This window comes from Myotis yumanensis, unplaced genomic scaffold (assembly GCF_028538775.1).
Source record: "Myotis yumanensis isolate MYYU_CA2020_CCGP unplaced genomic scaffold, mMyoYum1.0.hap1 SCAF_6, whole genome shotgun sequence".
Taxonomy (NCBI): domain Eukaryota; kingdom Metazoa; phylum Chordata; class Mammalia; order Chiroptera; family Vespertilionidae; genus Myotis; species Myotis yumanensis.
The window spans coordinates 71609568-71635872 of record NW_027223757.1 but is presented as its reverse complement, the minus strand read 5'-3'; the positions used below and the strand labels follow the sequence as shown (position 1 = coordinate 71635872).

Genomic DNA, 26305 nt, shown 5'->3' with positions numbered 1-26305 from the left:
AAGTAGTTTAGCTTTCAGTGGGTGATTTTTATTAGCTTCCTAGGCAAGGCTACCATGATTTGGAATGTTAAAAATCACTGTAAGTGAAATATGTTGTGATTAGTATAAGACTCCTTCCCTTTGGTCATGGTGGTGGTATTTTTAAATTGCTTACTCAGTTTTAATCCCTACCTTACACATTTTACAGATTATTATATTTAATAATAAACTGACTCAATTTGTACCATTCAATTTCTAATTACCATGTATTAATGACTGACATATGTACTTAAAATTTAAATTTATATTTTATTCTTGACTCTGCTATATAATTAATACCTTGAAGCTGTTGAGTAATGCAGGCCAGTAGTTCTAAAATTTAAATAAATATCTATCTTCTTAGACTGGAATTAAGATCTCATCTCAGTAAAAAGGAGACAGAGATGCCAGCTAGAGAAGGAATTTCCAAAATGGGAGGCACAGAAAAAAATAGTGAATAATTGGATACAACATAGAAGCTTGTCTGCTTGATTTAAAAACTACTTTTATTATTGCCAAATAAAATCCAGAATCAATGAAAAGCCTACAGAATTCAGCCACTGACTTTATGAGAAATAATGGAAGAAGGAATAAAAATGGTGATATAAAATAATAATTCTCTTCTCCAAGAATTCCAATAATGTCTTTAGTTCACTGGAGAAGGCAGGCTTGGTGACAAAGCTTCACAGATGAAGAGAATGCATTTGTAGTTATTTGATTGTCTTACTCTCCCTAAGTCCCTCCTTTCTATGTTTGAGAACAGAAATGAGCCCAGTGTATTCTCAGACCAACACATGGGAGGCAGAAAAAAAAAATCAGGCTTTAAGCTCAGAGAAATGTTAAACTGGCTGTTTGACTAGCTCCAAATCTCTGGGATTTTGTCCCAACCTGCCTACATGTCACCTTTCCTAGGTCGGTGCTCTCTTCTTACCACTTGTGTCACAAAATATTTTGGCTAGCCTTTGTCCCTGACTACTGTGAGTTGACTTCTAAACCCTAGAATTTCTTGGAGCAACTGGATCCATGGTGGATCCCTCTGACCACACCTGATAGTTGATGCAAATGAGATGACTCAGGATGGGGGCTGGTCCTGCCAGAAAGACCAACCATGGGCTTAGGGCAGGGGTGGGCAAACTTTTTGACTCGAGGGCCACAATGCGTTCTTAAACTGGACTGGAGGGCCGGAACAAAAGCATGGATGGAGTGTTTGTGTGAACTAATATAAATTCAAAGTAAACATCATTACATAAAAGGGTACGGTCTTTTTTTTTTTTAGTTTTATTCATTTCAAACGGCCGGATTCGGCCCGCGGGCCGTAGTTTGCCCACGGTTTGTCCGTGGGATATCAGCCCAACCTGGGGAGAGGAGGAGAGGAGGATAGATATTGAGATGGTTCAGTCAATCATCCCTACACAATGAAACTATAACAACATTCTGAACATCGGCGCTTAAATGAGTTTCCCTGGTTGGCAATACGTTGTTGTTAAACATCAGGCTGCCTGGAGAATAATGCAGCCCTGAAAATTTCAAAAGCTTCATGTTTGGGACTCTCCAGACCTTGCCTTTTGTGTCTCTCCCTTTGCCTGGTTCTGCTTTCTATCCTTTTGCTATAATGAAACTGTGGTTTGTAGTATAGCGCTTTACTTAGTTATATGAGTCGTTCTGGCAAATTATCAAACCTGATGGGGTAGTAGGAACTGCCAAATTTGTAGGCAGCTGGTTAGAAGGAAGGGTGGCCTGGGGTCTCCCAGACTGTGATTGGTTGTGATGTGAAAGGCAGTTTCATGCAGACATGTGCCCTTAACTTATGAAACACTTCGTCACCCAGTCTCTTGTTTGCTCTCCCCAGTCTTCTCAGCAGCCCAAATCTTAGCTCTTTGCCCATGATGGGACCTAGCTCTGACAGAACTTCCAAATGCCAAAAGCCTCCTGGACTATCTGTTTGTTGGTTGCTCCTGCACTCTGCTGAGTATAAAGAGCATTCTGAGATCTTTCTCCAGAGAGACTGACCTATCTAGTCTAGGTTTTGTTTTGTTTTATACTGGAATATTTTGTTACCAACTGAGCTAAAGTTTTGACAAGTTACCAGTATGGTTATGTAAGTCATTTGTTTAATACAAAAACACACTGATTATAAATCATCAATAATAATAGTTATATTTTCAGCTGGCATAGTTTCAGCAGTTCCTATTGAGTCATTCAATAAATAATGACATATATGATAAATGAAATGTATTATATTTATTTCAAACAATGTTTCTTTTTAAAAATCCATGACCTCTTTCAATAAACACAAAATTTCCTCAAACTCTGGAAATTATATGAAGACTTCCTAAGGAGTCATATCTCCTGGATATATACTTTCATAGCTGGTGTATTTCCAAGAGGGCAAGACAGTGATTTCCTAGCTTTGTATTTTGTATTCTGTACTTTGTGTTTTAAAACCGGTTCTTTTTTCAACATTCTAAATATAAATCTATACCATGTTGAATATACTTTTTGTACATTATTTGTTCACCCCAAGATTCTGACAATAGATCTCTCAACTCTCCCCTCCCCCTCAGTTAAAATGATTGTACCATGAACTTAGCAGGAGAGAAAGTGATAAAAATAAACATTCCTGTGGCTAGTTTTATTGTCTCAACATGAGAGTTGTTAGATGCATGTGGACTCTAATTTTTTTGTGGACTTTGTATCCGTTGGGCACATTTTAGACAAAGTCAAGTCTGAGATTTAACTGTTCAACACACAATTGTTCAAAAAGGGACTAAATTCTATTTCTATTACCTCACTGTATAGTTTTTTTAAATGTTAACTTAAAATGCCAGGTTCTAGGCCACAATGTTTACTTACAAAATACCAAATTTTCTAAAAGTGGTCTGCATATAACTTAAGTATGACCTCCAATAATGCAAATGAATGGCACATTCATATTAACTTCATAGGCTATTTTTCATCCTGCTCCCATGCACGCATCTATTTAAAACTTACTCTGAACCTTTGTTTGCAGTAGGATCACCCAGGAATCTTTAAAACTAATACCCAGTTCTCATTCTCAAAGATTATGATATAGCTGATCTGAGGTGGTAATTGGACCTTGGTATTTTTTCAATATTCGCCAGGTGATTCTTAATTGTGTAATTAAGGTAAAAAAAAATCTCTGATCTAAAATACTGACAAGCAGGTTCTAGTTTTGCCTGAAACTGCTGAATTTAGGAGTGCACAATTCAAAACATAATTGAAACAGTTAACAAAATTAGCAATGCAAGCAATGAAGTAGTGGTATGGCACATTGCTCTTTTAGATGGTTCCTTGCCTAGGCAACATAGTCTGCATTTATTATCAAGACAAGTTGGATTGGATAGCCACCTCATGGTAACCTCTGAGATAGTAAGAAACAGAAAATTAAATTTTTTAAGTTAATCTTACAACTGAATTTAAAAATGCAATATCATTAGTCTTTCAGTTAAAAATAAAATTCAACAACCTATATTAAAATCAAATAGAATAAATCATAGTATTGTTTTCAATAGCTTATCATGTAACAACTTCAGTATTTATAAATCCTAAGAAAAATATATTGTTTGTATTAGTTTTTAAAATGATAAAATCTTGCCCGTATTAAGAAAACTCAGCTTCATTTGTAAAAGCGCATTTCCTCAACTTTGTATTTCTATTTACTATTGAAAAGAGACAGTCTTTGTTCTGGAGTCACATGGCTGGCATGATGGCCAGCTGGCTTCATTTTCCTTTGCTGTTTTACAGATTAATTAATGTAGGGCTTATTTTCACACCGGGAGAATAATCATTCCAGTTTCTCAGCACAAAATTAATACATTCATGTTCTGCAATTGACTTGAAGTGAGGCACTCAAATGTCCTAGAATCCGACACAAAAATTCTTTTTGCTTTCATTGATTTTAAGACAGTGTATTAATATTATCCTCCTTGGTTCCACACAGCTGTCATCTAAAATGCCACTAAAGAATGGATGCATAATTGGCTCTTCAGCTCACACATTAAATACATTTTAACAAACAGCTCTTTTCTCCGAGAAGAGACTATTGCTGTCCGTTCTTAGCTGTCAGTCTCCAGGAGAATTTAGAGGGTGTTTCTTATGTGGAGCATTGCTTAGCCACGCTGATCTATGTACTGTATTTAAAATGCTCTCTTACTGAATTATGACCTAATTAGACTTATCCAAAACAACTGTGATGAATCATAAATTAGGAAATATTTTTAAAATGCAGAAACTGATTTGCAATTCCTGTAAGTCAAATATCCAGCTTCCAAAAACAAATTCAAGTTACCGGTATTTTAATATTTTAAGTGTTAATTAAATAATTATGTAACATTAATTAAATGTTAGTAAATAGTAATGAAATGTTTAACAAATATTAACACATTAAATAATATAATAAATAATAATCATATTTATTTTCATCATAATATTTAAACATTTATATTTACATTGCTATAAGAAAAATAGTATACTATTTAATATTACATTTCTTCAAATATCTTGAATAATTTAATTGCTTTGAAGCCCCAAATGATACTTGCTTTTCTTGGAAGTCGACATATTTGTTCTTTCAATATGAATGATAGGCCCCAAAAAGACAAATACTACTTCCTCTGGTGATGCACACAACACAATGTATAAAGATTCAAAGTGAATGACTGGATTTTTCTACTGGTTTATTTAAGGCCATTTCCTAGCAGTGGTCTGCAGTTTGCCGACCACTGTAAGAGATCCTGAATGAGCGATACATCTGTGAGTCTTCTGAGTGCAGGACACAATTATCCCGGACAGCATTCCTCCTTCCCTTGCCCCTACCTCAGCTTGCCCCACAGTTCTTTCTGCCAGCTTGAGGGAGAGGTGGGAGTTTGCAGCAACTGACCTGAGCCGCCCCACATACTGTTTGAATCCATGGTATTGCTGGGAAACTGAGATTTGGGGTTATGATTTTATAAAAATACAGACATTCCATTGAGATATAATATTTATACCCATTATACAGTCCAAATGTTAGAAATTATTCAGAATGAAAGTGAACAAGTAAATGGAGATGCAAGATTTACATTTGGGAATAAGTGTTATTGATGTTAAAGATTGTTCAGAGTTTATTAAAGATGATCTATAAGTGGATACTAGTTAATATGTGAGGTATAGAAAAATAACTAAGCAACATCAATCTGTATATGACATAAGTGGATCCTTAAATCACTGTTCCACATACATATTTAAATTTTTTTCTTCTGCCTATTTGGGTAGCATAGGATGAACAGCCAGTATTCTGTACTTAAATCTCACTCTACATAATACTTAATACCAAAAGCTGAGTGCAGGTAATGTGTATTAATTTAATTAGGCTTCAAGGTTATGATGCTGAGGACTTACTTTTTCTTGTCGTTTGACCTGGTCCTTTTTCTATTGACGATGTACGTAGGATATGAGAGTCTGAAAGTTATCAAATTTAAATCTCATGACCACATGGATTGACATGCAAGTATTTTCTTTGTTTCTTGGTTACATAAAAGAAGGGGCTATTCCTTTTCAACTGAACATATTAATAGTTAATTCTGATAGTACATGTGAACATATTTTAAACTCTGTATTTTGTATTGGTAAAAATAAGAGGCCAGTTTTGCTTATTGTTTAAAGCAGACCAAAGTGTCTTAGGTTCGATTCTGGTCAAGGGCATGTATATACCTTAGCTGGTAGGGGCATGTGTGGGAGGCAACCAATCGCTGTGTCTCCCTCAATGTCTCTCTCTCTCTCTCTCTCTCTCTCTCTCTCTCCTTTTCCCCCTCTCTCCCCCTCACCTTCCCCCTACCTCCCACTCTAGAAATCAATGGAGAAAATATCCTTGGGTGAAGATTAAAAAGAAAGTGATGGAAATATATTAGGATAGAAAAATCTTAAAGGAATTTTTCTAAAGTAGTCTAAGTTGTGTACTCTTTTAAAATAAAATATGTATCATAATGATTAAAAATTGGTAAATGTATAACCAAAAGTAAAGAATAAATAAATATAGTAGTGTAATTTAGGGTGATTTAAATTTCCTTTTTTGACCTAAATTTTCTATACTGTATTAGTTTTACAGTAAGAAAATAAATAACTTATGTTTAGGTTAGTCAGACTTCTGTATCTGCTTAGATTTCTAAACATCTGTGGCAAAAATAACTCTTATAAAATAAAATGAGTATACATCTGCATCATTTAAAACTTAGACACTTTTGTTCAGAGCTCCCTGAACCCTACTCTGTTGCCCAGTATTTACCACAGATGGACCACAGTGAGCCCAGAGGATTTTGGGGGATGGGTTGAACCAGGGAGGCTGGAATCCTGGCTTGTGAGCAGCCTCATTCCTCAGCAAAAACAACAAAAAAACAAAAATCAACAACAAAAGAAACCCACCAAAAACAATGTAAGCCCCATCGTTTACAGAGGTAAGCTCTGATCTCCTGCCTATGGCTCCTGAATTTCCATTAGGTCTGAGAAGCAATAGTTTGTATTCACACACTTTTCCCTATTGCCTTAGTCAGTGGTTCTCAACCTTCTGGCCCTTTAAATACAGTTCCTCATGTTGTGACCCAACCATAAAATTATTTTTGTTGCTACTTCATAACTGTAATGTTGCTACTGTTATGAATCATAATGTAAATATCTGATATGCAGGATGGTCTAGGCGACCCCTGTGAAAGGGTCGTTCGACCACCAAAGGGGTCGCGACCCACAGGTTGAGAACTGCTGCCTTAGATGGTGTTAGCCTATAAAGGATAAAGGCGGGCAAGTATCTGGTGATGAAAGGAGATATGACTTTGGGTGGTAGCCACACAATGCAATTTACAGATGATGTATAACAGAAGTGAGCATTTGAAACGTACATAATTTAATTAACTAATATCACCCCAATCAATTTAATAAAAAAAAAAGTAAAGAATTTGGAATTAAAAATCTCATCTCTTGCCCTAACTGGTTTGGCTCAGTGGATAGAGCATCGGCCTGCAGACTCAAGGGTCCCAGGTTTGATTCTGGTCAAGGGCATGTACCTTAGTTGCAGGCACATCCCCAGTAGGGGGTGTGCAGGAGGCAGCTGATCGATGTTTCTCTCTCATTGATGTTTCTAACTCTCTATCCCTCTCCCTTCCTCTCTGTTAAAAATCAATAAAATATATTTTTAAAAAAAGAAAAGAAATCTCATCTCATTACCAACTACTCAGTCATACATCATCAACTCCATCCCCGCCATGCAAAGCTGTAAAGTAAAGCTCATAGGTGTGATTTTTCTCAGGTTGATGTGACAAGTGTAAAAAACTAGTAACTGTGCTTTTGCAAATGAAATTTCATTTTTAAAAAGTGATGTGCAAATAATGTCTTCTCATTAGCATGCAACTGCAAGAGATTGTTCACTGCAGTATGCCCAGGATTAAGCACAATGGCTTACATGTGTTACCCATTAAATAAATATTCAAGAGTAAAGTTCTCTGACCTTCTGTAGAACTCTTGCATCACACAGTTTAAAAAATGGCACCATTGTTTTTTTATATGTAGCCATGTTTCTCAACAGTAGACAGACAGTAGAACCCAGGGAGGGACAAAGTCTATCTTGTACACCATCATATTCCTAGAGCCTGTTAATACTTATGTGCACTAAACTAAAGTTGAATGAATTTAAAAAAAGCCCCTATTGTGTCCTATTCATCTATCATCCTCAGTAACTAATCTTACAAGATAAGAGGCTTGATTCCCATTTGATTAAGAATGTGCTGGAACAATGGAGATACACTTATTGCTGTGTTGAATTCAGAGAATGCTGCAGTATTGGGCGGGGCTACCCTGGGGTGTTGGGCAATCTCTCAGCTCAGCCTGGCTGGCCCAGGCATGTGGCCTTGGAGAAGGCCTGGGTTGGGGATATTATTGTTCTTAATAAAGACCAGATGATGCCTTTGATCCCTCTTTCCAATGAGGGAAGAATATAGAGAACAAAATTAAAGCTGTACTTTCTATGGTAGCTCACCAACTGGGCTGGACCTATGCAAAAGTGTCCATCAACTGTTATTTCTGTGAAATAATTTCTGAAAATATGTTTAAGTTGTTTTGAAGAATATCCTTATCTCTCTCAGTCTGGTGCTCATTGTTTACTAATTCTTTATTTTTTTCCCGTGAAATACTGTAGAAAATCTTCATCCCCTTAGATTAATAGGACAGCAGTTGGCAAGATTTAGATAAGATCTCACTAAGGTGAATACCTTTTCTTTAAAACAAATTCAAGTTTAAAGTGCCAGATCCTGTTCTCTTTCTCCCACAGTCCACAGAACTCTGCCCCAACTCCCGACAACAGAAACAAAAATGAGACAAACTTGAGTTCACATTCTTGCTACGTCTTTTGCTGATTGTTTAACTGAGGCAGGTTACTGCATGGCCTAAGCCTTAGTTCCTCATTTGTAACATGCAGATGACAATGTGAGTGTGTACCCTGCAGGGTAATAATGGGGATTGGTTTATAGATACACATATAATGCATAATGATGATTATCTCCATGGCCTCTAATCCTCATTATGCGTTGCTTAGCACAGAGCTACATTAAGTACCCTGTGTGTGGTTGCAGCAATTAATTAATAGTGTTCTAACCATTGATGAGAATATAAAAACAGAAGTTGACATAACCTCTGTGGTTCAGTTTCCTCATTATTAAGTGGAGATAAAAAATACTTAATATTACAATTTATTATAAAGCAATACATGAGAAAAAATATATAAGTAATCAGCTTATGAATGGCAATTGTAATATTGGTTTACCTTTCTACTCCTATTTTTGAGCTCAGCCTAGTGATATTCCACTGAGAGAAATTAGTCAGTTTGGTGACTGTGGGTCCAGGTAGAGTGTAATTCCTCCTGATGTCTGGACCATCCAAATGCCATCCTAATGCAGGGCTACACCTTCATCATGTGGAGCCCCACATGAGGAACAGGTATTGTCTCCTTTATTGTTTCCCATAAATGGGAACGGAGTGGCATTGGCATTATATTAATAAAAATCTGGGCCTGGAAACCCTTAAATGAATGTTTTTCAAGTTGGTCAACTGTTGTGGCTGTAGACGTCTTTTAAGAAACCAGTAACTACCCTTTAAAGTGAGGTACTATATTTATACATTTCATAGGCACTCAGTAAAATCTTACTGAATTGAATTACAATTAATTCTAAGTGTTATGTATTTTAATTCAGCAATGTATTTTTTAAAATTAATTTTATAGGCTAATACATTTATTGAGTATTAATTCTCGTGAGCCAAGCATTATCTGGCAATTTTAAGAATAACACACACTATAGAAAATAACTTGAAAGCTACAATATCTGCCCTGAAAAGTTTTTAAATATTTCAATTGTGTATTACTCTGATGATCTTTCTGAAAACAGGAAAGACACATGATTATTGTCAAATCAATGAGTCAGACAATGGACACAGTGAAACTTATAAGACACTGTTCAGATATACTTATTGTTGCTGTTGAAAATGATCTATGATTGTGAATAATTGCTTTTGAAATATTGATCGAAATTGATCTGTCCAATTTTCTGGCACTGGTTCTGTATGTCAAATCTCACCCTGGAATTACATAAATCAACTGAGTCTGGGCTTCTGTAAAAACTGGGGCGAGAAAGATAGAAGTAATTTCTGAGTTGTCAGTGACTGATGAATGTTCTGATTTCACAGTTTTAGTAAAGAAAAGGTCTTACCGTAGCTGTCATAGGCATCCTCACTTACTCCATGACCGTAGTCATAGTATTCAGGCACACTGCAACAGATTTAGACAGCAATCAATGTTACTGTAATCAGGAGGGATCAACCCAGAAACTCAGATGGGATCTGAAAGCAAATGTGTGCTCAAGTAGTATCCCAATAACCTGTAGGCATAAAACAGGATTCTAAAGAAATAGGAAGAAAAATAACAGGTTATTGATAAGGAGTGCTATGATTTTCTCATGCCACCTCAGTACTTCTTTCAATTTATAAATCAAATTTCCCCTAAAATACAAGTGTACTCTTCAAAATTTGTCAAGAGGAGTTATAAAAGGTATATTTCTAAGAAAAGGTGCTGTATAAGGTGACAATCTGGTCAACAGTGTATGCCTTTTAATGCTGTTATCCGAAAAAGTTGCATCAATTTCATCTTCACTTCCAAACACTGAAATTATATTGATACTCCTCTTTAGCCCTTTCACGGCATGTTCATGCAGTTCTCAAATATATAAGCTGTTTCTTTTTACTCAGCATTTTGGTAGATGCGTCTACATTTCAGTAACTGAGAAAAAAGGCGTTCTTCCTCCATTTCTTACTGAAGTTACTTAAAGTCTTCCCCCACCACAATGGTCATCAGTTCGTCCTACAGCAAGTCTCCCCCACTAAGACGCTGTCCCTATTAGCCGCCAAACATTTTATATATCTCCCATCCTCAAAAACCTTCCCTCACCCCGAGATCTCCTTCTAGTGATTATCTTTTTCTCTTTATATCAAAACTGCTTGAAAAGATGTGACTTCATGCACTCTTTTTCACTGCCTCTCCTTTCACATGCTTTTGAAGATATTCCAGTCAGGCTATTTTCTCCACTGAAACAGCTTTTGCCAATATCTTGCCATTTTCAAATCCGATGGTCAAGACTTGGTCCTCATTTTGTGTTAGCACATTTAACACAATTGATCATTTTCTGCTTCTTCCAACACTTCAATTGCTACTGAGATGTTCTCTCTTGGATCTCCTTAGCTCACTCCACTTCCTCATTCATCTCTACTGGTACTCTATTTCCCAGCCACTTAATCCTGAAGACTACTGGAGCTCAGTTATTAGGATTGGTTTGCTATTGATACTCCCTAGGCAATCTTATCTGTTCCTATGGCTTTAAACCATCTCTACTCTGATGATTTCCAAATTATATGTCCAGCTTTAGCACCTTCCCTCCACTCTGGTCTCATATATCCAGTTGCCTTCTGCATATTTCCATTTGGATGTCAAACTTAACACATCCAAATATAAAAATTTTCCTGGCCAGTGTGGCTCAGCATCATCAAAAGGTGGCGGGTTCAATTCTGGTCAGGGCACACGCCCAGGTTGTGGGTTCAATTGCTTGTTAGGACATGTTTGGGAGGCAACTGATAGATGTCTCTCTCTTTCTCTCATCTCTAAGATCAATAAATTTTTTTAAAAATATTATTTCCCATTCAGACTTGCGCTTTTCGAATGCTTTCCATCTTTATAAATGACACCTTAATTAGTGTTATTCTTGCTGAAAGCTGTGGAGTCTTCTCCTTTTCTCTCACTTCTAATGTCTAATCCATCAGCAAATTCTTTCACTTTTTGCAAAATATATCCAGAATTTAAACATTTCTAAACATCTCCACAGCTATGACTATGATTATTTTCACCAACTTTCACATAAACAAATACAATATAACTGGTCTTTGTGCCCTGCTTCCTCCGTTTCAATTTTCTGCATAGCAGTCAAAGGAATTCTTTTTTCCCCCTCATATATTTTTACTGATTTCAGAGAGTAAGTGAGAGGGTGAGAGAGATAGAAACATCAATGATGAGAGAGAACCATTGATAGGCTACCTCATGCATGCCCCCCACCAGGGACCAAGGCCGCAACCCAGGAATGTGCCCTTGATGGGAATCAAACCTGGGACCCTTCAGTCCGCAGGCCGACACTTTATCCACCGAGCCAAACCAGCTAGAGCCAAAGTCATTCTCATAGAAGTAAAGTAGATCATATTAGTTCTCTATTAAAAGCCCATAAATAGCTTCCCTAGTCCTTTCGGAAAAATTTGAAAATCTTATTTTGCACACATAGACCTCTCCCACTTCCCCTTGGTTCACTCTGCATAGGGCAAGTTGGCCTCCTAGCTACTTCCTGAATATAACAAACACATTACCGTCTCAGCACCTTTTCATTAGCTATTCCCACCACCTGAACACACTTTTCCTAAACATGCAGCCGTCTCTTTTCTTACTCTTTCAAAATCCACTCAAATGTCATTTACAAGAGGTTTCTCTCACTAATCTATCTAAACTAGCATTCACCCATCCTTACCTTGCTTTGTTCACCTTACTATCTATCAAGTCACTAATGTACATATTATATAACTAACAAACACACTTTTGTTTATTCCCTTATTTGGCTGTTTCCCACGTGTAGAACGTAACAGCTCCCTGGCATAGGATTTGTTCTCTCCTTAGTTCACTTGCTCTTATTGTTTCCAGGATGATTGGTCTACAATGCCTGGCATATGATAGCTGCTCAATAAGTATTTATGGGATAATCGATCATATTGCTCAGAGGAAGATTAGCCACCATTTACATGAGTAGCCTAATGTAACCAACTTATACTTTTTAAAAATAATATACAAAAAGTGGATGTTATTTTAATTGAGCTTAGTGTTTGGATAGTGAATGCATATTTTGATTTACTTAGGGATCTATTAATATTTATGATACACTGTATTTTAACCTCATGCTCCTTCATTTAAAGTCTTCTGCCTAAATCTTATTTATGAATTTATAAATTACCATAAGATTACTAATTTCCTCTTAGTATACAAAAGTGTGGCAAAGAAATGACTTTATATCAAAAAATAAATTATGTAAGAGCTGAATGTGGGTAATAGACGACAAAGGGTTAGGGTGGAAGGAAGGAAGAAAAGCCTCTAATTATGTGGCTGTCCTTTCCCTTAAGGCAATCTCATAGGTCTCATTTTTTAGAAACTTGAGATTTCATTGATAGTAAGTGAAGAGAAGCAAAAAAAGAAAAGTCGATATATTGAAGAGAGAGACAGAAGTTTGGCCATTTTTATCTTCTGGGAGGCAAGTGCCAATGAAAAGATGACCTAGCCCAGCCTTCATTGCTCAGGATAGTTATATGCAAACTATCTAGGAAAAATGTATGGCACTATGGTCTTCTTCCCATCTTTCAAATGGTTTCAGATTGTAGAAACCTAAGGCCATTGGCTTGTGGCTGGATGTTTATCTCTTCTTTCACACGCTTTTGTTTTTTATTTTATTGTTGACACTATTACAGATATCCCCCATTTTCCCCTATATGCTTATCTTAATAAGAATGATGCAACCCAATTGAGAACACTTATAAATGTGTAGCAAATTCCTGAGAATTGTTACATTGATTCCCTGGATAATCAAGAAGTGGCAGCCCTAAGAATACTATGCTTTGAAAGGCAGCATTCTCATTTATAGGGGTGAAGAGAAAAATGAGGGCATTGTTAGAAGCTTCTCCCTGCCTTCCTCACAATCGGTAATTTTTCTATGCGAAAGCCTGATTATGTTTCCTAAAGTGTGTTATATAAAGACCAGTAGCCCCCCAAAGCTATCATGTAGCATTACTATGTTTCTCACTAGATTCCAACTTTAATTGATGAAGATAAGAGGGAGGGGGGGGGGGGTAAAAGAAGAGTAGTGACAGTTATTACCTATCATACATTATACATACACACCAAGAGGGAATGTGAACTCTCAGAAGTCTAAAAAGGGGAAAGTGGAACATGTAAGATATTTGTGAAGTAACGGGTAATGCAAAATCATGGAAAATAATCATAATGAACCCTCTCAGCATCAGTACCTTTGCTCATCCAAATACTACTCCCCATTTCTTTTATAGGAGAGTAATTTACATTGACAAAAATTACACTCCCCAACCACCCTTGCAGGTAGATGTGCCCTTGTGACTCAGTCATGGGATATGCACAGGAGAGAGGGGGGCAACTTTGGGGCCATTTCTAATTTAAGAACAAGCTCCTCATCTTGGACTTGTGCACCATCACCTCCTCAGTTGGTAGAATGCATTCAAAGTGATGATCTAACATCTACCGTGAAAATAAAGGGAACGACTAAGGAAGTCATGGAATGAAATATAGGAGGAACTTGTCTCTCATTCAGCGGTTCTCAACCTGTGGGTCGCGACCATCGGAAAACACATATAGCATATCATATATTTACCTTTACGATTCATAACAGTAGCAAAATTGCAGTTATGAAGTAGCAACGAAAATAATTTTATGGTTGCGGGTCACCACAACTTGAGGAACTGTATTAAAGGGTCGCGGCATTAGGAAGGTTGAGAACCACTGCAACTGATCACTTTGGAACAGACAGTCTAAACCACTGCCTACCTCACTGAATATTAAACCTCATTGTTATAATAATTTAGTTGAATATTGAAATCAGTATGTAGAAGTGTGGAATTGCCATTAAAATACCCAAACATGAGGCGTTAACTTAATTGGAGGGTGAAGAATGCAAGGAAAAAGTACTGTAGAATAGAAAGCTGATGGCAATTGTAATGCCATTGCCAGAGAAAACTTGGCCTTAAGCTTATAAGCTTGTGTATACTTTGCACTATGGGGGGAAAAACTGAACAAATCCTGTCAGTAACCCTTGCTACTTTTAGGAAGGTTTACAAAAGGTGTATGCTCAAATCGGAATGAGTCATTTTTCTAGAGGAAACAAAAGTGAATTGCACGTGACTAAGGGAAGTCATCTCTGCCTGATTTATGTGTTAATTTTATCATTTAAAATGGGAGTGGGTTTAGAAATGTGGGGCTTAATGGACTTAGATAAGTAAACGGTTTCTCTTTCTAATAGCAATAAATAATGAGTGTTGCCCAGAGATGCCCTCGCATCTTCCCATTAGACTATGAGCCCTAGAACAATCCTCAGGTCCCCTAACATGCACCAGAGGAAGCATGCTGCGAAAATTGTGAAGTCCCCAGCGAGGGCATTGCTCTTCTTCACCCAATTCACATGCAGCCAAGGATAAGGCCATGTATCCATTAGGACGAGGAAGAACCTGCCAGTAAATCTTGAAAAAAATTTCAGAAAAGAGAACCCAGGCTGCCAGATGCATTAATCAGAAAACTTATTTCAATGCTGTTGCTTAGGTGTCGTTTAATCTCAGCGTGCCAATATTCTGTAATTGTTATTTCCTATGGAACCTTCGGTATTTCCCAAAAGTTTCTGTTGTTCCTTTTCCACCGCTTTACATTGGGCATTTTGTAAGGGGGAGAGTGAAGGAAATATAACTTATTATTTAGGCCACCACACTTCAAAGAACCACATCAAGACCCGTTGTAGAGGTCTGCATATTTTCCAGAGATTCTGTATTTTGAGCTGTTTGCAGATATTTGAACTGACCTTGGATTTTCTCTGCTGGATAGAAGGTAGGAATCTTTTTTCGTTTGGTTGTTTGTTTAATGAGAAGAAGGGCATTTATGCATGTTTGCATGATTAGAGTTTGGGCCATAGAAGACTTCTAGTTGTTCCCCTCTAAAATCCATTTGTCTCTTATTTATAAAAGGGACTGACTTTCTCAAGACTATATTTCCTAGTGTCCCTTACATTTGAAAGAGGCCATGTGCAGGGTGAGGTGTACAAATTCTTCATGATTTGCATGAAAGTAAATTCCTTGTCCTCTACTTCTTTTCAATCTTCATGTAACTGCCTGGAAATGCCAATGATTGTAGTGACTTTGGAAGTCTAATGCTAATGATGGAGCATTGGGCTGAATCTTTGTGTCTCCCCAAATTTGTATGTTGACATCTCAACTCCCAAGGTGATGGTATTAAGAGGTGAGGCTTTTGGGAGGTAATTATATCATAAAGGTAATGCCCATATGAATGGGATTAGTCCACTTAACAAGGGGGAACCCAGAGAGCTCTTTACTTCTCTTGGTTTGAAATACAGTTACAATTATAGAAATGTTAAATAAAATTATGACAATTATTGGTGATTTGAAACTTACTCTGGCAGTTATGGTGACAGGATTTCTCTAGGAATTGATATATATCATCAGCATATAACAGTGTAGCTACACTGACACATTAAACAACATCTAATTATTACAGGTAAAATTCTACAAAACATTTTGACTTTTTAATATCAAGACTGTAGACACTAATAAACGTTTGGAAAAAATAATGAAAAACTGGAGTAATGGAATCAGAAAAAAAAATCAGGTTAATTTATTAATGGTCAAATGTAAAACTAGATAAAAAAGAGATGAAAATTTTCAGGTATTTATTTATTTATTTATTTAGGAGCATTTTGCCCTAACTAGACTATGGTAGTTTATTAAGGCAACTAATTAAGTGGAAATAAGCATAATAGAAAAAAAAATTAGGGTGTAATTTGGTTTCTAGTAAGCCAAATAATATCTTCACCATCACCCCACTATTTTTGCAAGCAAGTTCTTAGTGAGCCTACCTGTGACACAGTAGCACTTATATTTCTATAGTGCTTCACACTTTAGCAGTAGGTGCTCATGTTCCTGTGAACAGGAGAAACCATGCTGATGGTGGGACAGACTTGCCCAGAAGTCAGTGAGACTAACCAAGCTTGTAAAGGAAGCTATTTTGACATCCATTTGGTACAAATAGAGATAATGTAAACAGTAATGTAAACTGTAACACTGCTCTATTTGATGTGTTATGTAATCAAACCAGTTATAGTCCTATAGTGGGAAAAATAATAGAGGATGCAATTTTGTTTAAAAAAATCAACACTTTGTTTAATATTTCAACTGTTTACGTGGAAGAATATAAACTTTTTTCAGAGATAATTTAAAGTTACAATTACACCATAGCTTGTGTGGCTCTCATAAGATTAAAGTTTCTATACTCTTAGTTTCCATACCTTTGGTTTGTGCCATGTTGTCCTTCATTGCAGCCTTTCCCAAACTCTTGACTACACTAAAGATTTATGTAATATGAAAATAGGACCAGATAAGGCTGAGTTGTAACTAAAGATTCATTAATTATTTTTTGGCATTGAAGAAAAGTAAGAAACACAAAATAATAATTTAGAAGAATGAATAAAGGGACTTGATTAAAGTATTAATATGAAAAACTTTTAGCAATCCAACTATTTTTAGCACTTAAGAGAGGGTGTTCTTAAAATTTGTTCTAGTAAGCATGGATGCTGAAACCTTCTTATGTTGTGATTTTACACTGCATTTCCAGAAATACCTGTCAAATAAAGATACATTTTCAGCCCAGGTTCCATCCTCAAATTGAAAATTGCTAGTTCCTTTATATGATAATAACATTTTTCTGTTAAATTTCTTAAAGCTCCATATAAGTGCTACTTACAAAGCAGTAAATCTAGTGTGTGAAATAATTACAGCAACACACAGGAACGTGTATCACTTCTCACCACCAACCACAAACCTCCCTCAATGTCATTCGGAACATTAAACAAACATTGCTGGGATGGAGAAATGGGAGACTTCATCAAATAGCTCAAGGCCCCACTGCTTTCTTCCACATCACATTATGGTCATGTTACCTGCTAATTCTGTTATTTCTGGGTCTTCCCTGGAGGGTCATCTCCTGTTATTTCCAGCACTAAGGGTGAAGTGTACCAACATGGGATCAACTTTATTGTCATGTGGAAAAATGGGAACTATTTGTGAGCAGTTTTATTTTTGAATGATTTCTTCAAAATTATTTTCTTCTGTCTGTCCCTTCCAGAACAAATTCTAGCTTCCCACAGACCCTGGCTGCCTATATCACGCATCACTCACCTCCCCCAACTAACCTTCACTTTCTTTATTCCCGATTGTACAAATTAATGGTGTAATGCCCACAAAACAAAAACCCTAGCATTGTTTTGTAAAACATTGAAAAAGCAAATAGGCAGGAATAAAAAAGCCCTCAGGGAAATTACAATCAATCAGAAAAGCCTTTAAACAAATGATAAGGAGTGATTTTATTATTATTATACTAGAGGCCCAGTGCACAAAAATTTGTGCACTCGGGCGGGGGGGGGGGGGGCGGTCCTTCAGTCTGGCCTATGCCCTCTTGCAGTCTGGGACACCTCGGAGGATGTCTACCTGCTGGCTTAGGCCCGCTCCCTGGGGGATTGGGCCCAGGCTGGCAGTCAGACATCCCTCTGGCAGCCCGGCAGCCCTCGGGGGATGTCCACTTGCCAGCGGGGAGCAGGCCTAAGCTGCAGTCGCACATCCTTAGTGCTGCTGAGGAGGCAGGAGAGACTCCCACCACCACCGCTGTACTGGCAGCCATCAGCCTGGCTTGTGGCTGAGCAGAGCTCCCCCTGTGGGAGCACACTGACCACCAGGAGGTAGCTCCTGCATTGAGCGTCTGCCCCCTGGTGGTCAGTGTGTGCCATAGTGACCAGTCATTCCCAGTGGCTCTGCTGTTAGGGTCAATTTGCATATTACCCTTTTATTATATAGGATAGAGGCCTGGTGCACGGGTGGGGGCCGGCTGGTTTGCCCTGAAGGGTGTCCCGGATCAGGGTGGGGGTCCCGCTTGGGTGCCTGGCCAGCCTGGGTTAGGGGCTGGTGGATGTTTGCAGGCTGGTCACACCCCCTTCAGGGTTGGGGTTCCCACTGGGGTGCCTGGCCAGTCTGGGTGAGGGGCTGAGGGCTGTTTTCAGTCTGGTCACACCCCCCCACCCCACCGCCCTGGCGATGGAAGCTCCCAGCCTCTCCTTTTTTTCTTTTCTTTTTTATTCTGGGATTTATTTACCTTCTATAATTGAAACTTTGTAGCTTTGAGTGGAGCTCAGAGCCGGCCAGGGTGGGCTTGGCTTCCTCCATCGCCAGGGACAACCCACTCCTGCTTGCTCCAGCTCTGTGGCCACAGCTGGCTGAAAGCAGGTATCTGAGGTTTATTTACCTTCTATAATTGAAACTTTGTTGCTGTGAGTGGAGCTCAGAGCAGGCGGGAAGCTTGGCTTCTTCCATCATTGGGGCAACCAAGCCTCCTACCTGCTCCAGCTCCGTGGCTGCTGGTCGCCATCTTGGTTGGGTTAATTTGCATATAGTCGCTCTGATTGGCTGGTGGGTGTGGCTTTAGGTATAGTGAAGGTATGGTCAATTTGCATGTTTGTCTTTTATTAGTGTAGATTACTACTACTACTACTGTTATTATTTCATTCACCAAATGATAAAAACCTGAAATAGAGGAGGAATTAACTTCCCAGGTAAATGGGAAGTTTAGAAGCAGGAAAAGGCATGGCAATGGCAACTAGTCCTCCAGCGTAGCCAGGAGATTAGTTTAAATGAGAGAAGCTCAACCTTGTACCTTGAGGAGGCGACAGGGGCTACATCTCAAAGGACCTTGTCTCAGTCCTGGTGAGGAGTCTTTTCTCTTAAGAGGCATTGAAGACAAGGAAGTATTGAAGAAGGGGGCAGACATGATTATATTTTGCCTTAAAACAAACCCCTCTGGTGGTGGTATCTTTCTTTTCTGTTGCTATATCATCGGCACCTGCCAGAACTTCAAGCAGATAATAGGTGCTCAACAAATATTTATTGAATAAATGACTGGATAAGCATATGCCTGCAGAATGAATATGTCTCTTCATAATTGCTCCCTCCCTTGTGTTTTTACATCTCCATTTACTCTGTATCCATGAGCATGGACTTTTTTGTTGAAATGTGTGAGAAAATTTGCCTATTTGCTTAAATTATTTGTGAACATAAATCATAATTATTACATTTCATTAGCTGCTTCATTTAGGATCTGCAGTTTGAACTTCTAAATGTCCCTCCCCTAATATCTTTGCAGAAATTAAAATACAAGAACAAAAAAGAGGATAATTCTGGTTAGCTTCAGTTGGTAGTTCAAAAAAGCATTTTGGAAGATTTGGCGGCTATTGAGAGTAATATATAAATTAAGTTTGATATTTTGAAGGCCCAAACTCAAATGAATGAATAATAAAGAAACACAATTTGCTTAATTTTTTTGCTAGTGTTTTATTAACATCTGCAGTGAATTAAATATTTGCTATTAAATTAAATGTTATTTCCTTGTTGACTTAAACCTTCTTTCCTATTCCTTCACCCCTTCTACCACCTGATTTTTAGAATTGAAACTTTTAAATGTGAAGGGGCTTTAAACAAGAAATTAAATTTCTTGTCTCTTTAAAATTTTTCTCCTTCCTCTCTCCTCACAGAAGCAATAATAGTTGTAATAACCATGAAAACATATATCAATTTCATTTCCAGCACTTAACACAGGCCAAACACTGCTAGGAGCTTTACATAACTTATCCTATTTAATCATCCCTACAATTTTTGAGTTGGTATTAGACAAGGTTCAGGGGAGGAAATCTATGTTTAGCTCATTGTCACATGTCCCAAGCTATGCAGCCCTTCTGTGGTGAATCTCAGATTTGAACCTTGATGTAGCTGATGGCAGAATTCACATGAACATTTTTAAAATTAGATTTTTTTTTTGGTGTTGAATTGTATAAGTTCTTTATAAATTTTTAATATCAACCCCTTAGCAGATATATCATTGCTGAATATGTTCTGCCATTCAATGGGTTGTCTTTTCATTTTGTTGATGGTTTCCTTTATGGAAGCATGGGACTTGGAGAGTATTATGCTCTGTGAAATAAGCCAAGCAGGGAAAGACAAATACCTTGACTATATGATTTCACTTATATGTGGAATCCAATAAACAAACAAAATAGAAACAGACTCATAGATGTAGAGAATGGACTGATAGCTGTCAGAAGGGAGGGGGGATGAGGAGCTGGGTTGAAAAATGTGAAAGAAGATAAAAAACACCTCATAGGCACAGCCAACAGTATGGTGATTATTAGAGGAAAAGGGGGATAAGGGGAGGTAGAAGAGTATAAAGGGGGGGATTAAGGATGATGGAAGGAAACTTGACTTTGGGTGGTAAACACAATGCAATATACAGATGATATATTATAGAATTGTATACCAGAAACCTATATAATTTTATTAACAAATATCTCAATAAATTCAATAAAAATTCCCAAACACCATCACATGGACAATTTATTCATCTAGTCCATCATATGTATTCAAACATCATTTTCAATGTTATCTGCATAATACCAGACAAAAATATGGGGAATAATTTCTTTAAAATCAATATGATCTTGGACTAATTGGGATTAGAAAGATTAGATGAGCTATGAGCCCTCCTCTATGGTATATTTACCTGCTATCCTCCTTCTCAGAAAAATTCAGCTACCATCAAGAACAAAGGCCCATCCCAAGCACACAAAATTGTTTGAAATCAGAGAGTGTAATGCCTTCAGTTCTGTTCTTCTTTCGCGAGATTGCGTTGGCTATTGTTTCTTTGTGGTTTCATACAAAAATTATTTGTCCTATTTCTTTGAAAAATACCATTGGAATTTGATAGATATAGCACTGAATCTGTAGATTGTTTTGGGTAATATGGGCATTTTAACAATATTGATGGACTATCTTTCCCTTTGTGTCTTCTACAATTTTTCAATAATGTCTTGTAGTTTTTTAATATGCAAATATTCACCTCCTTCATTAAGTTTATTGCTAGATATTTTATTCTTTTTGACGTAATTTTGAATGGGATTGTTTTCTTTATTTCTTTTTCTGGTAGTTCATTAGTAGTGTATAAAAATAAAACAGATTTTTGCGTATTGATTTTATATCCTGGAACTTTACTGATTTTATTAGTTCTAATAGTTTTTTATGAAGTTTTAGGGTTTTCTATATATAATATTGTTTCATCTGCAAATAGTGACAGATTTACTTCTTTCTTTCCAATTTAGATGCTCTTTATTTATTTTTCTTGCCTAACTGCTCTGGCTGGATGTCCAATACTATGTTAAATAAAAGTGGTCAGAGTGGGCCACCTTGTCTTGTTCCTGATCTTAGAGGAAAGGCTTTCACCTTCTTTCCATTGAGTATAATGTTGGCTGGGGGCTTGCCACATATTGCCTTTATTGTATTGAGGTATGTTTCCTCTAGGTCCATTTTTTGAGAGATGTTGAATTTTGTCAAATGCTTTTCTTCATCTATTGAGATTATCATCTAATTTTTATTTTTAATTTTATTAATATGTTATATCACATTGACTGATCTGCAGATGTTGAACCATCCATGTATCCCTGGAACAAATTCCACTTTACCATGGTGTGTGAACCTTTTAATGTATTGTTGAAATCAATTTGCTAATGTTTTATTGAGGACTTTTTGCACCTATGTTCAATAGGGATACTGGTTTTGGTATCAGGATAATACTGGCCTTATATAACGAGTTTGGAAGAATTTCTACCTCTTATTTTTTGGAAGAGTTTGAGAATTGTTATTAAGTTTTCTTTGAAATTTTGGTGGAATTCACCAGTGAAGCCATCTGGTCATGGACTTTCTTTGTTGGGAGACTTTTGATTATTTATATAATCTCCTTACTAATAATCTATTATTGAGATATATTAAATAATAAATATCAGTGTTGCAAGGAAGTATGAATAGATTAATATTGATCATTTGATTTGTTGAAAATTCACTATCATTGCATGCATTTTGTCAGTAAATAAAAACTTGGTATGAAAATAAAACATACCAAACCCTTAAATTCTTCTTTATAAGTTTTATACATTTCTGGTTCAGAAATAATCAAAATAGACACAAAGAAATGACACTCTTTTAAAATATTTTTATTTAAAAATTAAAATTTTTGATAATTTGTGTGTATTCAACGATATTAAGTAAAATATGTTCTTTTTGTGTGTGTATGTGTGTCAACTAAATTGCAAATGCTCTTTTTCATGCTCTAATATCAGTGGTTTTCACAGAGTTCTAACAAAGGCAAAGATCAATGCTTTAGATTCTGTATTTCTAATGTATCTTTAAAATTCCATCATGATTGCATACATAGTTTAAAAATAATTTTGAAATTTTTTGTTGAATTATTTATTTCATTCAACCAATAGTGATATATGGATATAAAGCAGCCACATTTTTGAACAAATATAAATTTGTGTACTCAAAATGAACTAGTAAGCTATATGCAGTACATTAAGCATACATAGATCAATAGATACATGGATAGATAGGTGATGTATATATAGGTAGATAGATAACACAATAACTCACTGCAATAATCTTTCTGGCTAGTTCATTTGAGAAAGTCAAAAATATAAATCTCTCTCACTTAAATATTCATTATGAGACAGAACTCATTGTGAGAAAGACAAAGTCCACAGTTTTGAATGGAGAACAACAGTAAGGTCTCCAGTCTCTGATCCATTTGGAGGTAAATCAGTATTTCTTCTAAAAACAGTACACAGAATACAGCAAAAAAAGGTATTTGAACTTAAATTCAGAGCTGCTATTTTTATTGAGTGTGTCATTTTGGACAAATCATTTAATCTCTGTGAACTCTAGTTTCATCACCTTTAATATAGCAATAATGATATCTACCTCAAGTATTAATGAGATAACCTGTGACAGCTCCATGATAACTGCCTGGTACATAGCAGGCACTCAATAAATATTAATAATGGGTGGTTGTCCAATCAATGAAGGCATAGACATCAAACTCCTCTTTTTCATATTCATAAAGGTGGCAGTGCTGATAGAGATTTCATCTTCTTGAAAGATTCTGAAACATGACATAACCATACATGCCCTCTTAAGTTTCAGTTGATGGAATTTAATGTTCACAGGATGAAATATAGGCTGATTATTCATGAGGGAAGTGACATATTTGTTCTGCTCATAGATTAAAGATCAAGATAGATGATCTATATAAGGCATCAAGGATAGAATTATGATCAGCTTTGCAGTGATCTCCTTTACAGAAAATGGATGTTTTGAGAAATCGGCCTAACGCTCCCAATGAGAAATACACTTAGATAAGCTTTTGTTTTTTTAATTCAACACTGCACATACATTTCAGCAAATGGTCTGGTCTCTTTTTATAGACACTCTTTAATCATTTTTTTCTAATTCAGCTTGTATTTTTTGCTTAGTTTGACCCTTTATTACATAAATGAGGGGTGAGCAATCATAACAAAAGCATAAATCTTCTGTTTTATTATGTGGAATTATCATTTAAACATAGCAATTTTTTTCTATAAATATGACCTTCAACTGGCTGATTAATTAGTCTCACTGGTACAGGTGTTAAATGAACTGTTACATGCCTTTGGTACAAATACACAGAAGCTATTGAACCTTAGCTTGATATGGACATAATTTTAATTGTATAGCCATATTTCTTTGTCTGAATCATAATTCATAAGTATCAGTAATATTTCAGTACTGTAAACATAAACATAATTTCTAATTACTTTAATACTTTAATCTAGTTGACTTTGAGACTGAATTCATTGGTGTGAATTGCACTATGGCTATGTGTTAATGGTGATTTATATTCTCTACTCAAATCACAAATGGAATCTCACCTGTGTTGCATAATGTTCCAGAATAACCTCTTACTTATTAAAAAATATTTCTCATGCACCAGATTTTGGAAGTTTAAATAAATCAAATAGAGTTTGGGGAAAGATGATACCAATTTAAAATAATTACTGTGTTTCACAAGTTTTTTTCTTTATGTGAAGAAACAGGCCACATTCATCCAGAAACTTGCAGCAAATACCTTAAGTCAGGTGAGGCTCTGTCATGCACTGCCATTGTGGCATGCTTTGAACTGAATTGTACTTATGTATTTTTTAAAATATATTTTTTATTAATTTCTGAGAGGAAGGGAGTGATAGAAACATCAATGATGAGAGAGAACCATTGATCCACTGCCTCCTGAACACCCCACACTGTGGATTGAGCCCACCACCCGGACATGTGCCCTGACCGGGAATCAAACCATGACATCCTGGTTCATAGGTCGACACTCAACCACTGAGCCATGCCAGCTAGGCTATTTATGCATTTTATTGTCTCCTTCTTCTCAAATCCTCAGACTGTGAGTGGTAACTCCTTCATACGACACATAAGTCCCTTTTCTATGCTCTAAAAACCTATCCAGTCTCTCCGCTATCTCTCCCTGTTACTGTATCCCCTATCCTGGCTCAGTGTTGTCCCTCCTGTGGTCACAAATCCTTTCATAACCTCATACCTCTGACCATAGTTATCCTTCTATCTAGATGGAACTCCAGGCACTTCTTCACCTTGAAAGGCATTCATCATCTTCCTGGGATCCAGCTCAATGGTCAGCTTCTTCTTTTTTTTTTTTTAATCTCCATGACTTTATTATTTTTTTTTATTGCTTGAAGTATTACAAAGGGTATTACATATGTGTCCCTTTTTTTCCCCCGCCCTTGACAATCCCCTGGCCTCCCCTACCGCCCAGTGTCTTATGTCCATTGGTTATGCTTATATGCATGCATACAAGTCCTTCGGTTGATCTCTTACCCACCTCCCTCCTGCCCCCAACCCTCCCCGGCCTTCCCGCCGCAGTTTGACAATCCGTTTGAGGCAGCTCTGCCTCTGTATCTATTATTGCTCATAAGTTTATAATGGTCTTTATTATCCATGAATGAGTGAGATCATGTGGTATTTTTCCTTCATTGACTGTCTTATTTCACTTAGCATAATGCTTCTTAACACTTTACCCAACCTCCCAGGCAAGATGACGTTCCTGCCCCCCTGCCTTCTGTAATATCTTGCTCATATCTTCATGTAGAACAGATCTCATTCTACCAGTACATTTTTTAGTCCGTCTTTTCCTCTAGCACCGTGGTTCTCAATATCTAGTGTGCATAAGTATCATAAGGACACTGTGCCAAAAATGGGGATTCCTGAGCCCTAGTCTGTAGCTTCTGAGTTAGCTGACACCAGCAGGGGTCCAGAAATATGCAATTTTATTTGCCTTGTTTCTAATGCAGAAATCCAAGACCATACTTTGTAAAACAAACACACTACACTACTTGTGAATAAACCAATGTCTGGGCCATTTGATACTTGTTTTGAATACATAGGTCCAGAACAGTGACATTGAACGAATGCTTTTTGAATAAATAAGTCGTTTTAAAATACATGATTTCTTTGTGAATGATGTGTAAGCTGCCTGACAGTACAGCCATGCTTATTTGTCTCTATGTTTTCAGCTGTTCTTAGAGAATTTTAATTAGTGGCCAATGTCAATTTAAATGTTGCTACTGAAGTTTACTCTCTGTTTTAAAATTTTTTTTTGAAAAGTACTTGATAAATACAAGATATGTTAGGAATTATAACTAATGTTCTGGTTTTAAAAACTAGTATTCTATCCAAGCCGGTGTTCCTCAGTGGTTGAGCACCGACCTATGAACCAGGAGGTCACAGTTTGATTCCTGGTCAAGGCACATGCCTGGGGTGCAAGCTTGAACGCCAGTAGGGAGTGTGCGGGAGGCAGCTGATCAGTGATTCTCTCTCATCAGTGATGCTTCTATATCTCTCTACATCTCCCTTTCTCTATGAAGTCAATAAAAATAGATTAGTATTCCAA

General features: G+C 36.9%; 1 protein-coding gene across 4 annotated transcripts in view; it reads right to left on the bottom strand.

Annotated features, from left to right (window-relative positions):
• Positions 1-26305, bottom strand: part of KHDRBS2 (KH RNA binding domain containing, signal transduction associated 2) — a 564684-nt gene that overhangs the window by 59239 nt on the left and 479140 nt on the right. For 3 of the 4 annotated variants that reach the window (XR_011471860.1, XR_011471859.1, XM_070418330.1), the window contains exons 8-9: positions 9765-9823; positions 5419-5478 (exon numbers count right to left, since the gene is read on the bottom strand). Coding sequence is in view for 1 of the 4 variants with exons in the window: in XM_070418330.1 (XP_070274431.1) it covers positions 5419-5478; positions 9765-9823 (119 nt within the window). In the remaining 3 variants the exon portion in view is untranslated. The remainder of the gene's footprint in view (positions 1-5418; positions 5479-9764; positions 9824-26305) is intronic. The other variant, XR_011471861.1, reaches the window with a different exon arrangement.